At 51.2% G+C, this 13,762-nt stretch overlaps 1 protein-coding gene across 1 annotated transcript; it reads left to right on the top strand.

Annotated features, from left to right (window-relative positions):
- The first annotated feature begins 4,146 nt into the window (after positions 1-4,146).
- CACNG8 (calcium voltage-gated channel auxiliary subunit gamma 8) lies at positions 4,147-10,483 on the top strand. The gene is made up of 4 exons (XM_006015080.2): positions 4,147-4,503; positions 4,878-4,961; positions 9,085-9,225; positions 9,903-10,483. The coding sequence occupies exons 1-4, from the start codon at positions 4,281-4,283 to the stop codon at positions 10,481-10,483; spliced, it is 1,029 nt and encodes a 342-aa protein (XP_006015142.1). The 5' UTR covers positions 4,147-4,280.
- The last annotated feature ends 3,279 nt before the right edge of the window (positions 10,484-13,762 follow it).

Here is a 13,762-nt window from a genome sequence, read left to right as displayed (position 1 = left end):
TGAACAATATTCCATGTATATGGAATGTTTCTTTGCATGTGCAGCTCTTTGGATGTGCATTCATGTGCATGTGTGTGTGTTCCCACATGCTTGTGCTTTCTTTCAGAGTCACCTGTAACACCAAGGAGCATGCGACTCAGCATGAGAGCTGGGGCTGATATGATTTGGGAAGTCAAGAGACAGGAGAAATTGAAGGGACCTGGCTGGAGACCCAGCAGGAGTGTGATGCACAAGTGTGCAGTGAATGACATGTGCGTGTGTGCACTGGTGTTCTTATAGCTGGAGCTTCTTTCTGGAAATGACACATATGTGCATACTGGGTTGTTTGATCTGTGGGTTGTGGCAAATGGTTGTGTACAGGACATGTACATGTGTGCAAAGGGATTGTGGCTAATGGGTGTACAAATAGCATGTGTGTGTGTGGGTGTTCTAGCCAGGGATTATGGGTAATTATTGTGCAAAGGACACACATATGTGCATGCATGTTCCAGTCATGGAAGGACACACGCATACAGGTACATTGGCATTTTTTGCCGTGGATACTGGCTGTATGTGTTTGCAGTTGTTCACACCCTGTTCTAGGCGTGACTCAGAGCTGGCAGTTGTGTGAGGGATGTACATGTGTGTGCACGGCTTCTCCAGCTGTGGGTTGTGGCTAGCAGTTGTGTAAGTGACACATGCACGGATGTTTTAATGGTGGAACATGGCTGATATTTTGTGCTGCAAATGGCGCGCGTGTGCTAGCATTCAAGCTATGCATCTCAGCTTAAGGGGTCATTTAAAGGACACACCCAGGTATGTGTAGAAGCTGTAGCTCTAAATGGTGTCTAACAGTTGTGAGTTGTGCAAAGCAGAGGGGCGAGTGCACAAATATCCTGGACATGTGCTGGGTATCTGGGAGTCTGCAAATGACACATGCCTGCATGTTCATGGCCTTTCTAGACACAGCCAATGGTTGTGCAAATAGCACACAGGTGTGTGCATGGATATTCTAGCTCACAGCTCACATATGCTAATGACACACACTATGCACAGACATTCATGCTACGGATTGTGGCTAACATCTGTGTAAATAACATTCATGTGTGGATACATGAACATTGTAGCTGAAGATTGTAGCTAGCAGTTTTGTAAGTGACACATGTATTTGTACATAGATGTTCTAGCCATAGATCCTGGATAATAATTGTGCAAGTGACACAGCCATGTGTGCATAGATATTCGAGCCATGGATCACAGAAAATGGCTGTACAAGTGACACACACACTTGTCAATGCATGGTCTAACTGTGTGGATCATGGTTAGTGGATGTCCAACTGACCCAGCAGTGTGAGTGTGGATGTTCAAGCTGTGGGCTGTGGTTGGTGGTTGTGCAGATGGTGGGTGGGTACTAGTTCTTCTTGCTATTGATCGTGCCTATCAGCTGTGCGAGTGACACACGCGTGTGAACACAGACGTTCTAGCTGCAGCATTGGTGAGCGGCAGATGGATTAAAGAAAAAAATCCCTCGTCTCTAAGGGAACAGAGATCCTGGCTCTTTCCCCCGCACATGCCCAAAATGCCAGGGAATGAGATGGGGTTGTTCTAACAGGGAGGGTGATGTCCCACAGCCTGGGGAGAGAGGCACTGAAGGACAACCAAGGGAGAGGAGCAGGTGTGGGGGTGGGCACTGCTGGGAAATGCAAGGGGAAGTTCCAGTAGGGGAAGGTCAGATTCACTAAGAGTCCAGGACAGTGGTTTGTGGACCCTTTTGTATTTGTTGGTCTGTCTGTCTCCATCCAGCCCATTACCCCTCCTTCTGATCTGCACTCACTGTCTCCTTCTGTTGGTCAGTGGGTCCATGGGTCAGTTGGGCAGACATACCAATGCATTATATTAAATTGAGGGGTGAGCGGGGATGGGACAGGAGGCAGGATGGGGCTCTTGGGAGGGCATGCCAGCTGATGCAGTGTCCCTATTCCATCTGTCTGCTCCTATCCCTTGGCCTGTGAAGCCAAACTGCAGTGCTGTACCCCAAGGATGAAACAGTTATGGCGTTCCACTTCAGCTTCTGCTTACTGCCAGTCAGAAGAGGACAGACTGAACTCAGGCCTGGATTCAGCTGATCCACTATAAACTACCCTCCCTCTGCCTTCCTCCCCTGAACACACACGCTTTAAAGTAATGGAACTGCTCTTGCTGTCCACTCCCACAGTCTATGTATCCAGCTGCCTCCATACAGCATCTGTCTGTTTATCCATCTATCATCTTCTCTCTCTCAATATATGTACATTCCCCTGCTCTGCTGCTATCTATGTATGTCCATCCATCCATCCATCCGTCCATCCATCCATCCATCCATATACCCTTCCTGCCTGCCTATCCATTACCATACATCACATCTATATATCTATCCATCCCTTCATCCCCATACACTCCATCTACCTCTCTACCTATCACTGGATGACTCTGTTGCCATGATGGCTGAATTCACTACATCCACCTGGAGTCCCGATACCCCCAATCCCCCATCCTCCCTGGGGACCCCTGATTCCCTCACATTTCAATGATTCCCTGTAGTTCCCCATGGTCTCTCCCAATGCCAGGCATCTCGCCTCTCCTGTCCCTCTCCTAGTGCGCCCCACCCACCTTCACACTCTGCCCTGCCATTTTGTCTTCCTCCAAGTGGGCAGCTCTAGTCATTTGGGGCATCACCTGTGACCCTTTTTGGTTCCCTTTGGGGCAGGGGCACATTAAGGGGAGGGTAAATCAGTGAGGGGGTCTGTGGGGAAGTCACTGGATGGTTGTGCATGGGGGAGCTGTGTGGAGGCAGTGGGGGTTCTCTTGGGATGTGTGTGGTGGGGCAGGGCTGTGTGATGCATTGTGTGGGGGAGCTCTGTAAGGGAGCAGTGGGGGCAGATTGTGGGGGCCCAGGAGGCAGCAGTGGCAGGGGACTCTGCTTGGAGGGGCAGTTGTGAAGGCCATGGGGGGACCACTAGGGGCTATGTATGAGGCAGCACTGTAGGGGTGCTAGTGGGAGCAGTTTGGGGGGCTGTGTATGGGGCAGAGGGACTCTGTGTGGGACTGTATGAGAAGCTTGGTGAGGGGTAGGACAGGTTGGGGAGCCGTGGCAGTAGCACAGGGTTTCTGGGGGCTGTGTGAGAAGGGAAATGGGGAAGCTATGGGGGAGTGAGTGGGGTTCTCGATGAGGGGCAGGTGGGCAGATGTGTGTGAACAGGAAGGACAGTGGGGGACCTTTCCAAGGGGGCAGGGTGTTTGGGAGGGCTGAGTGTGAGGGAGACTGAGGGTAATATGAGGGATTTTGGTTGTGCGGGAAATTGCAGGAGTCTGTGTGAGGGGTCTATGGCCTCGGCTCTAGGAGAGGGGCATGGTGGGGCTCTGTTCCCCAGCTCTGTAAAGGGGAGCTGTATAAATGGCCTGTGTATATACGCTGGGGGGGAGGGGGTTATAGGGAATTGTGGGAGGCAGGCTCGTGGGGGGCAGGGGTCAGGGTGAAGTGGGGTTTCTGTGAAGGGGCTGTTTTTGAGGGGCTTATGGGGAGGCTGTGAGGCAGGCTGCTGGGCGTTCCATGGAAGAGGGGCTCTGTGACGGGTGTGCAGGGACTGTGGATTGAAGGGTGGTAGGGGAGCCATGTGGGGAGGTTGTGGAGGTCTGACAAGTGCACGGGGCTGCATGTATGTGGGGGAGCTGCGTAGCTGGGGGTGTCTTTGTGTCCTGCACGGGTCCCCCGGCTAGGCTTGGTCTCATGATCTGGGGATACATTTGCTCTGGCTATTGCCTGCCTCCCCTTTTGACTGACATCTCCCTTTCTCCATCTCCATCTCCCCCAGGACCCTCGCTTGGAGAAGAACAGCAGGGAAAACAGTCCTCTGCCACTACACTGGCCCACGCTGAGTGTCTCCATCCATGGAATTGTCCCAGGGGCTGGTAACACATGAGTCACTACCCCCAAGGTCCCAGCTAAGAAGCAGGTGCTGAGGACAAAAAAGGAGACACCAGCTAGGGGGCGAAGGAAGGAAAGAGAGAATCCCAGCTCTGGGCAGGCAGTGAAGTCCTGTGGTTAGCAGAGCGGAGGAACCTGGGAGCCAGAACTCCTGGGGTCTGCCCCAGCGCTGGGAGAGAAGCAGGGCCTAGTAGGTTAGAGCAGGGGGGAGCTAGGAGCCAGGACTCCTGGGTTCTATCCCAGCTCTGTAGAAAACCCCCTCTGTCTCCTGCTGTGGCTCGTGCCCCCCATTACTTCTGCCAAGCTGGAGTCCCTGAAGCGCTGGAATGAGGAGAGAATGGTGTGGTGCGAGAAGGGGGTCCAGATCCTTCTGACCACCGTGGGGGCCTTTGCAGCCTTTGGCCTTATGACCATTGCCATCGGCACCGATTACTGGCTCTATGCCCGCGCCTTCATTTGCAACACCACCAACATCTCCAGTGAGGAGACCCAGCACAAGGACAAGAAGGACCCAGGTGGCTTGACGCACTCGGGGCTCTGGAGGATATGCTGCCTCGAAGGTATGTTCATTTGGGGGTCCCTCATGCTGATCTAGCCTGAATCCCCAGCTGGGCACTGAAGTGGGGAAGCTCACAGCATCGAACACCCCTACCAGGGCACTACTGTGTGGAAGCTCATAGCACTAGACACCCTCAGCTGGGCACTGCTGCAGGGAAACTCATATCATTGACATCCCCAGCTGGGCACTGTCTTGGGATGTTTACAACACTGGATTCCTTGACTGGGTGCTGCTCTTGGGAACTTCACACCAGTAGGCTCCCCCACTGAGCACTGCTGTAGGGAAGCTCACAGCTCTGGAGTTCTGGGGGGCAACAGGAGAGAGAGACCTGGGGAGAATGGAGTGTGACTCTGGTTTTCTCTATCTCCATTTCAGGTCTGAAGAGGGGAGTGTGCCTGAAAATTAATCACTTCCCAGAAGACACGGATTATGATCATGACAGTGCAGAGTACCTCCTACGTACGTACCGACCGCGCTGCCACAGCAAGCTGACTCAGTGCCACAGCTTGCCAATGTGCTCATGACCGGAGGACAGAACTGGGCCAGGCTCTGCTCCCAGCATTGGGGGGCCCAGGAACTGAGCTATAGCAGAAGGGATGCAGTTATTTCTCCCTGCTGAGGGCCTCAGGGCTGGGCTATATCAGAGAGAATGCAGTCAGGCGTTTTTGGCTTTCAGCTCTCGCTGCATCGTTGCAATCCACTGCCAGTTAATGGGCACGGAGTTGTATTTTGTATCAGAAATGTGGATTTTATCCCAGTCTCTACCTAGCTCTTCCTAGAGTTGCTTGAACTCTTCACCTCCCTGTTGCGGTGGTGTTTTTATTGCTCTGATTCTTCTGAGCTAGTGGCTGAAGACCCCTGGCTGGGCTTTGGTCTTCTGGCTTTGAAACGCCAGGCAGGGCCCTGGTGAAGTTTGGAGATGCTTTCCCTGGAACGGAGAAAAATTTGTTGCAATATTGGGGTTTTTTTCTTTTTTTTAAGCCTCACTGGAGCTGGAGCCATCTAGGACTCCAGAGCTGATATTTGGCAGGGAAATTGCCTTCAGGCAAGTCTAGTTCTTTTCCCCTCTCCCTGTGAAAATCCATTGTGATGTGGCTGAAGGTTGCATATTCTTAGCTACTAGAATAGCTGTCTCTGGCCTGGGTTGGCTGGGCCAATAGTTAGATTTGGGGATGGGGGAGTTAAGGGGTCAGAGGCAAAACTGTGTTTTCCTTGAAAAATACCCTCTCAGCCTACGGAATTCCTTTTCCACAAGTACAAGGCAAAGAATGGGACAGGGAGGCTTGGACCAGCAAAAGGAAGTGTTAAAGTGTCAGGAGACACAAGTTTGACCCCAGATCCACATATAGGGAGATGGTAATACTACTACTTCATTTCTCTCTGTTGGGATCAGTTGGCTGTTTGCTTCAAAGACTGACTCATACCATGTATCTGGGCAACATCCAGAACAATGGGGGCCTTGGCTAGGCAGTGAGTAGTGGGACAGGGTTTTAATCTCAGCAATTTGGTCTGGGCAGTACCTGACTAAATAGCACATCTAGTCACAAATGAATTCTAGACAGTAATAACAATGTAAGTAGCTAAGATCTCATCTGGATGGTAATAACTATGTTTCAGAGACAGTATCCCTGCCCCCCCAGGGTGAGTTGGGGGCATTTCACACATGTAAGAGCTATTGGCAAAGGCTCTTTGTAGGCACAACCATGGTCCAACACCTAGTTTTTCACTCGCTCCCATGTTCAGAAGGTTAATTACATGCTTATTAATGCACTTAATTGTGACTTTAAAAAATCAGAGCTAATAAGCTGACACACAACTGCTGGTGAGTTAAATAAAAGAGAAAACCCCAGTATTAATGCATTTACAATTAGTATGGATGAATGAATGGATGCGTGTCTAGCTGGATAGATGTGGGGATGGGCTGGCTGGCTGGATATATATGAGAACAGACAGAGGGGGTCATGTTAGGATGAATGGATGGATGGATGGATGGATGGATGGATGTGTGGGTGCAGGAAGGAAGGATGGGTATGTACCGGAAGGACAGATGGAGGTATGTGTAGGGATAGATGGATGTATCCTTATCTCTCTATCTGAAAGAATAAACATGAAGTAATTGTTCTTCTGTAGTATTGATTCTTTATGTTATTTTATTTTGGTTTGGGAGACTGCTATTAACCCAGTAACTCCCAGCCCTGTTTCCCTCCCATATACCTCATCAAACAAGATTTTTCTTTCTTTACTTATTGGATTTTTGGTCCTCCCCCCCAAAAAAAGGCTCAGGACAGCATATAATTAAAACACATAAATTATAAAACTGGATAAAATGTTTAAAGAAAAGAAAATAAGATAAATGAAGTAAAAAGTAATAAACCAACTCCTTGATGCTTCAAACAACTCCCACAAACTTCATCCCTCCTGTGAAACACCAGCCCAAACAAAAAGGTCTTGCAGTGCTTCCAAAACATGTCCAAGCTCAGGCTCTGATGGGCCTCAAGAGGAAGGGAGGGGGGGGCAAATTTCAGAGCTACAAAGCGACTACAGGGAATGACTTCCCACGTGTTTTAGCCAAATGAACATGGTGCACAGATAGAACCTGTACTTGGTTGTTCTGGCCTGACCTTAGGGATCACAATGGAACATAAGGAGAGGAAGCAGTCCTTGGGGAATGTGGAGCCCAGATCACTTTAGGGCTCAGACCATTTCCCAAAGAACAACATGGCACTCTGCTTTTAACTTAGAGTGATGTAGACAGCTTTAACTCTGGCCTCTCCTGACTCGTGACAGCATTCCTTTGAACATAAGATCCTAAGAACTGCCATTTACTGTAGGTCCATCTTGCCCAAGATTCTGTGTCACACAGGGGCAGAGAGTGGATGCTGAAACAGAGTGAAGAGGACATTTCCAGGGCTTTTTCTGCTATTCCTTTCTCACTTGCAGCCTCAAGCGTTTAAGGTCTAGGACAGTGGTTTTCAACCTTTTTTCATTTGGGGACCCCTAAAAAATATAGAATGGCGGTGTGGACGCCTTTGAATTATAAGTGCGGGTATTCATGTACTTTTGATTGATCATAATACTCTTTTACAGGCCCAATTAGATATAGTCTACGGACCCCCAGGGGTCCATGGACACAGGTTGAAAACCACTGGTCTAGAAATTTCTGATTCAGAGGTTGTGCCCCTAACTCCCAGGCTCACCTAACTCCCATGCTGCCACTGCCACTTGAACAACCCAATAACATATCCCTGTTCCCCAGCAAACGTTCTGCAGCTCACTTTAGGGAATTATGTTTTAAATGATTGTATTATGTTTAAAAAAATTTTCGGAAGCAAGAAATATGCTTCCCCTCCCGTCTGAGTTGTTATAATGGAACTTTCCACCAGCTCCTAGCCACTCAGGTTGCTCTGTCTCTCTTTCAGATTACCTTGGATGGTCAGAAATCCTTCTGTGACATGAGGGCTCTGGGAAATCCTGCGTTCTCAATGGCTGATAGCTTTAAAATGCCAAGTGGTTCTGGTTGCTGATTGGTTGGTGGGTTTGAGAATAGTGAACAATCCTAGTACTGATAGGCTGGTAGCATCAGAATACTGAGAGATCCTAGATTCTGACTGGCTGTAGTTGTAAGAACCTTGGGAGATCCATGGATGTGATTACTGTTAGCCTCACAGTGCTACTGATCTAGACTCTGGTCTCTGAGTGGTGGGGCATCTTGAGTTCTGATTGGCTGGCAGCTTTGGAAATTGGGGAAACAGTGGATTTTGATGGGCTGTGATCCCAGGGCAAAGGCAAATCTGGAATGTGGGTATATGCTGGGTTCAGAGCTTTGAGTGATCCTGATTGCTAATAGGTTGATTGGTTGAGTGGCTTGAGCAATCTTGGTCTTTTGTTGGTTTTTAGTCTCAGGGCACTGGGAAGTCATTGAATCTGGCTGTTGGTTGCAGGTAGTGCGGATACCGTGTGTAGTAATTGACTTTTGCCCAAAGGCTGTCAAAAATCCCAGATTCTTATTGGCTGTTGGCCTCTGTGTGCTGGGAAACTCTGGATTTTTCCTATGCCTCAGAGCATAGGAAACTCTGATTTTCATTGGCTGTTAGCTTGAGAGCACTTGGCTGCTATACTAATAAGAGCTTTTGAAAGCTGAGAAATGTTGGATTCTGGCTGGTGCTGTAATTCACAGATGTAGGAATCCCTGGATTCTGATAGGCCATTGTCTCAGTGAATCAAATTAATCCTGTATTCAGACTGGCTACTGCCTTCTGGTTGCCTGTGCAGTCTAAACTCTGAATAACCTTTGGCCTTAGGATGCTGGAGAGCCTTGAATTCTGATTGGCCATTGGCCTCAGAGAGCCAGAAACCTTATATTCTGAGTGGCCATTGACCTGTATCCCTTGCATTCTGATTGGCAACAGGCCTTAGAAAAACCAGGAAATCTTGGAGTATGATCAACCATAGAACTCCATGAGTTAAAACTTCTGAATTCTGATTGGCTACTGTCCCTAGAGTGCCACCAACTCCTTTTGGCTGAGTGGTCAGCACAGTGGATTCCTCCGTTGACGGTGACGTGTCTCTCCTTCCCTGGCAGGTGTGGTTCGTGCCTCCAGCATCTTCCCTATCCTCAGTGCCATCCTGCTGCTGCTGGGAGGGTTCTGCGTGGCTGCCAGTCGTGTCTACAAGTCCAAGCGCAACATCATCCTCGGGGCTGGGATCCTGTTTGTTGCAGCAGGTGAGTGGGGTCAGTCTGCCACAAGCCTCACACATCCACCCAAACCAGCAGAGATCATTGCAACAGCATGGTCTGGCATAGGAACCTGGCCCAAGGCATGGGCCTCGCCATGGGCTATGTGGTGTCCACTGGGGCGGGGGGTGGTACAAGTTGGTGGGGCATGGCTTTGGGGTTTCTTAGACCCTGTCCCATCCATGTCTTGAGTGGACTGAACTTGACCTGTTGCTCTCCTAGCAGGAAAGTGGGCCAGTGTGGGTGAATGGATGAGGCTTACATGTGACGGGCTGGGGCACTGGCTCCCTCCCCATCCACTGGCACAGGGTACCTTTGCCACTGCTGCCCTGGAACATGGCTGTCGAGGGGCTGGGATGGGATCAAGGAAGGCATTGCTCCTTGCTGGCGACAGGGACTACTAGGGTCTAGGGGAAGGAAGCCATGGAGTGGACTCCCTAATGGGTCTTTCTGCTCCTTCCTTCTCCTCCCTCCCATCTCCAACCCCTACAACTACCTTCCAAATCTCTGCCCCATCACCCCTCTTATCCCCTCTCCCCAAAACCCTTCTCTGCCCCTCTTATTCTGTCTCACCTCCCTGCCCCCACTCCCACCCCAAAACTCCCCCAAACTCCATCCCTGCCCCACTCTCTCCACTCCATCCCCTCTACTACCCCCCTCCCTAGGCCTCAGCAACATCATCGGGGTGATAGTGTACATCTCGGCCAACGCTGGTGACCCAGGCACAAAGCGTGATGAGGATAAGAAGAGCCACTACTCCTATGGCTGGTCCTTCTACTTTGGAGGCCTGTCCTTCATCCTGGCTGAGATGATCGGCGTTCTGGCTGTCAACATCTACATTGAGAAGAACCGTGAGGCCCACTGCAAGAGCCGGACCGAGCTGCTGAAGAACTCCCGCTCCCGCCGCCGTTCCCGCTCCAGCTCTCGCTCCACTGAGCCATCACAGTCGCGGGACACCTCGCCTGTGGGCCTTAAGGGCTTCCCCTCCACCGACATCTCCATGTACACGCTCTCACGGGACCCATCCAAGGCCAACGTGAGCAGCCTCTATGGAGGCGAGAGGGAAGCTTCTGCAGGGGCCAGTGGGGCTGGCAGTGGGTTCCTTCAGCTCCACAACACCTTCCCCAAGGACCCCGGCGTGACGGTGACGGTGACAGGTCCTGGTGCGGCTGGCGCCACTGGCACCCTGGGGAAGGACGCCTCCTCCAACACCAACACGCTCAACAGGAAGAGCACGCCGGAGTAGGGAATGCGGCAGGGAGGGGGGGGTGGGGGGGGGAGGTGGGCCCGGGGATGGGGCTGCCACGATGAGCCACAGCAAGGGTGGCACAGGAGGGCATTAGCCAATAGAGCATCTCTTCAGGCGTCTTTCCAGCCCCACTTCCTCTTTCCTTCATTTGTTCTTCCTTCTTCTGCCTTTCTGCTTCTGCCCTTGGCTCCTGGCCTGCCTTCTTTCATCAGTGCTCAGTTTTCGTTCTTTCACTCTCTCTTTCTGTGGAGAATCAACCATGTCCCTCTTTTCCTGCTGGCAGGAAGTCCCTTCTACCCATTCTCATATCTCAGGGGAAAGGTGGCATAGGGAGTGAGCCCTGGGAGGGGAAGGAGAACATTGCAAAAGAATTGGGGGGGGCGGGGGGGGAGGGAGGGAATACCAGAGCAGTGAAGGAGCCATTTGAAAACTTTCCAAGTCTTGAAATCTAGGCCCTGTCTGGGTGGGGGACTAATGTCTCAGCATTGGGGGCTAGGCTATAACAGGGGGCTGCAGTCATGTCTCCTCTCCCTCCCCTGTTACCCCCACAGATGACCTCCGTGACCCCATCTGAATCCTTCTGTCTCCAGTCACGACCCCCCAGCCCCAAACCTCTCCTCATCTGGGAGGGGGCAGTGACCGGGGTGGAACCAGATGTAGGGGGTGGGGGGGCCTGAAATGCTCCAGTGCTAAATTCACGTGTGTGTAAATGGGGGAGGGGGAATTTTGGGAGAGGGGGCTGTGTGTGTCCCCTTCTCCCCTCCCTCCACACCCTGCCAAGGGCTCATATTTGTGCCAAACTCCAGTGCCAAACTTTCTCTCCCAGTGCCCCTTGCCAGTGGGGATAGGAGATTCAATGTGCCAAAATTTTTCTTGGCTGGGGGAGGGTCTGTCTTGTTGCCTGCTCCTTCCTTCACCCCATGCCTCTCTGCCCCCTTAGCATTTGTGCCTGGGGGCTCCCTGGGAATGGGGGAAGGGGCCCGGGTGCCATTTCCTGGCCTAGCTTCTCTTTTTTGGAGCCCCACCCCAACCCAGAAGCACCCCCAAGATACCTCGACATGCAGAAGCCTTGAGTGAAATGACTCCGAGATCCACTAGGGGGCAGATTCTTCCTCTGTGCCACCTTTCACAAGGGTGGCAGAAGAAAGAGGAGTGCCCCCCCTCTCCCCTCTCCCCTGCCTCCTGGGCACAGCCATTCCTCAGGCAGCTTCCACCCTATGACACCCCTCCTTTGAGTGAAGTCCAAAGCTTCTCTGGGAGTGGGAGAGGGTTTGTGTCTCCCCAGTAATGCTGGATGAGACGTGTTAACTCATGTCATGCAGGGGTGGCTCTGGGATGGTGGCTTAGTTGTGAAGGGGCTGTGCAAAGTAGTGTCTTCCTTTCCTTTACTGTGCCCCTTCCACCAGTGGCAACTCCCGTTCTGTGCCTCCGCCCCCCTTATTCGGCCTACTGAGGGCAGACTGGGGCAGTGTGTTGCTTAGCATTGGGTGAGTGCCTCATGCCAGTCCTGTTCCAAGCCAGATAACTTAGACCAGGGCCAGAAATGCTCCCTGTGAGCACCTCCCTCAGCTCCAGCTCTGCTCCCCTCCCTCCAGATCTCATAAACATTCACGCCCTTTTCTGAGCTGTGGCAAAGACTCCTATAGTGCCCCATGCAGCTCTGTGTTACCTGCAATGTGGACCGGGTCCTAGGTAAGATCTCGCATTTCATGCACAGCTCCATCCTACAGGGTGGGCCCCACAAGGCCCCTGTGGAATATAGAGCATATAAACAACACCCTTCCCATGCAATATTGACTATATAATGCACAGTTCCATCATGGCACAGCCTCCTTGTGGGGGACAGCTCCCCCTGCAACATAGCCTGTGCAAGAAATAGTCCTCCTGTGCGCTACAGACCATAACATTCACTGTACCCCCATGCATTGTAATAAACACAAGCCTTGCAGTGACGAGCTTCCCCCCATTAGGCAGGCTCTATACAACCCTATGACAGAGAGGCCTCCCAGGCCATTAGTGAAAATGGCCATCAAAGAAGCATTTTCTCTGGGCTGTATGGGTTGTACAGCCCTCAAAGGGAATAAGAGACATGTTTCCAGTCTATATGGGGCATGGTCTGACCAGCCTTCCCCAGCCATATGGACCATGATAGCCCTTTCAGGAAGTATGGACTGGAGCAGAGACGGTCCTGCCAAGCCATATGGACCAGCTTCTGTGCTACATGTAGCCCTTCACACCTAGGCCACTGCCCCATCCACCTCAGGTCCAATGCTGCTCCAGGAGGCTTTGGGCATCAGAGCAGTTGGGGTTGAAAACCTGGTGCGGATGCAGCTGCCTCTGGGGTGGGACACACTGGGGGTCTCTTTATACAGGGACCCCTCATCTGGCACTGAGATGCAGCTGCCTCTGGGGTGGCCCAGCTGTTGAGACAAATGCTTCCCTTCCTAAGCTGAGAAATGCTCCTATTTCATGCTGGCCTCCAGAAACTTTTTTCCATTCCAAATCATTCCTTTTGCAATAAATTAATTCCATTAGATTTTTCTTTAAATCTGCCCACCCCCTCTCCCCGCCTCCTCCCAAATAATTAGGAAACATTTTGGAAACCCTCTCCCACTCCCCCGAGACAGCTTAAAAAAAAATTACACACACACACACACACACACACACACACACATATATAACTATATATAGATAGATGTATCTATATGGAAGAGGCTAGCGAATCAGTTGTGATTCTTGGGCTTCGGTTATTTTTTGTTTCTGTCAATAATGGGTTTTGCTCTGTTGTGTTTTTCCGGCAGGGGGTTGGATTTATTTATTTATTTATTTTTGCATTTCTCTGGTTTCGCAACCTGTTTTTGACATATGCATGAGTCTTGGGAGCAGGATGGGGAAGGATGTTTGCTGGTTCTGGAAGGGGTAGTGGGGGAATGAAGAGAGTGGGGGAATGAAGAGAGAGGGGCTCTCCAGGGTCCAGAGGGTTGCAAGTTTGTTGTTATCACCTTGCGGTTTACCCTTGTGGTGGTGCCCAGCATCTGGGAGTCTCCAGCTGAGACCAGGCTGGGATGGAGCAGGACTGATGGTTACAACCTCCAAAAACTTTGTCTGTGGACTTTAGAAGGACTGAATTGACCAATCAGACCAGGGATCAGCCATGACGCTTCTTTCTCCCTAATGCTCACACTCCCCAAACCCCATGGAAAATGTGTGCCCCTGCCCCACCCTCCTTTCCTGCCTTTGATGGAGTGGTTTGAACTTGGGATTATTTATCTATTT

The sequence above is a fragment of the Alligator sinensis genome, unplaced genomic scaffold (genome assembly GCF_000455745.1).
Source record: "Alligator sinensis unplaced genomic scaffold, ASM45574v1 scaffold647_2, whole genome shotgun sequence".
Lineage (NCBI taxonomy): Eukaryota > Metazoa > Chordata > Crocodylia > Alligatoridae > Alligator > Alligator sinensis.
Note: the sequence above shows the minus strand (reverse complement) of the source record. Positions and strands in the feature narration are given on the sequence as shown.

Coding starts and splice junctions, on each gene's coding strand:
- CACNG8 (XM_006015080.2), top strand. CDS start 4,281: ATGGTGTGGTGCGAGAAGGGGGTCCAGATCCTTCTGACCACCGTGGGG. Junction 4,504..4,877: donor GAGGATATGCTGCCTCGAAG/GTATGTTCATTT, acceptor TCTCCATTTCAG/GTCTGAAGAGGGGAGTGTGC. Junction 4,962..9,084: donor CAGTGCAGAGTACCTCCTAC/GTACGTACCGAC, acceptor CTTCCCTGGCAG/GTGTGGTTCGTGCCTCCAGC.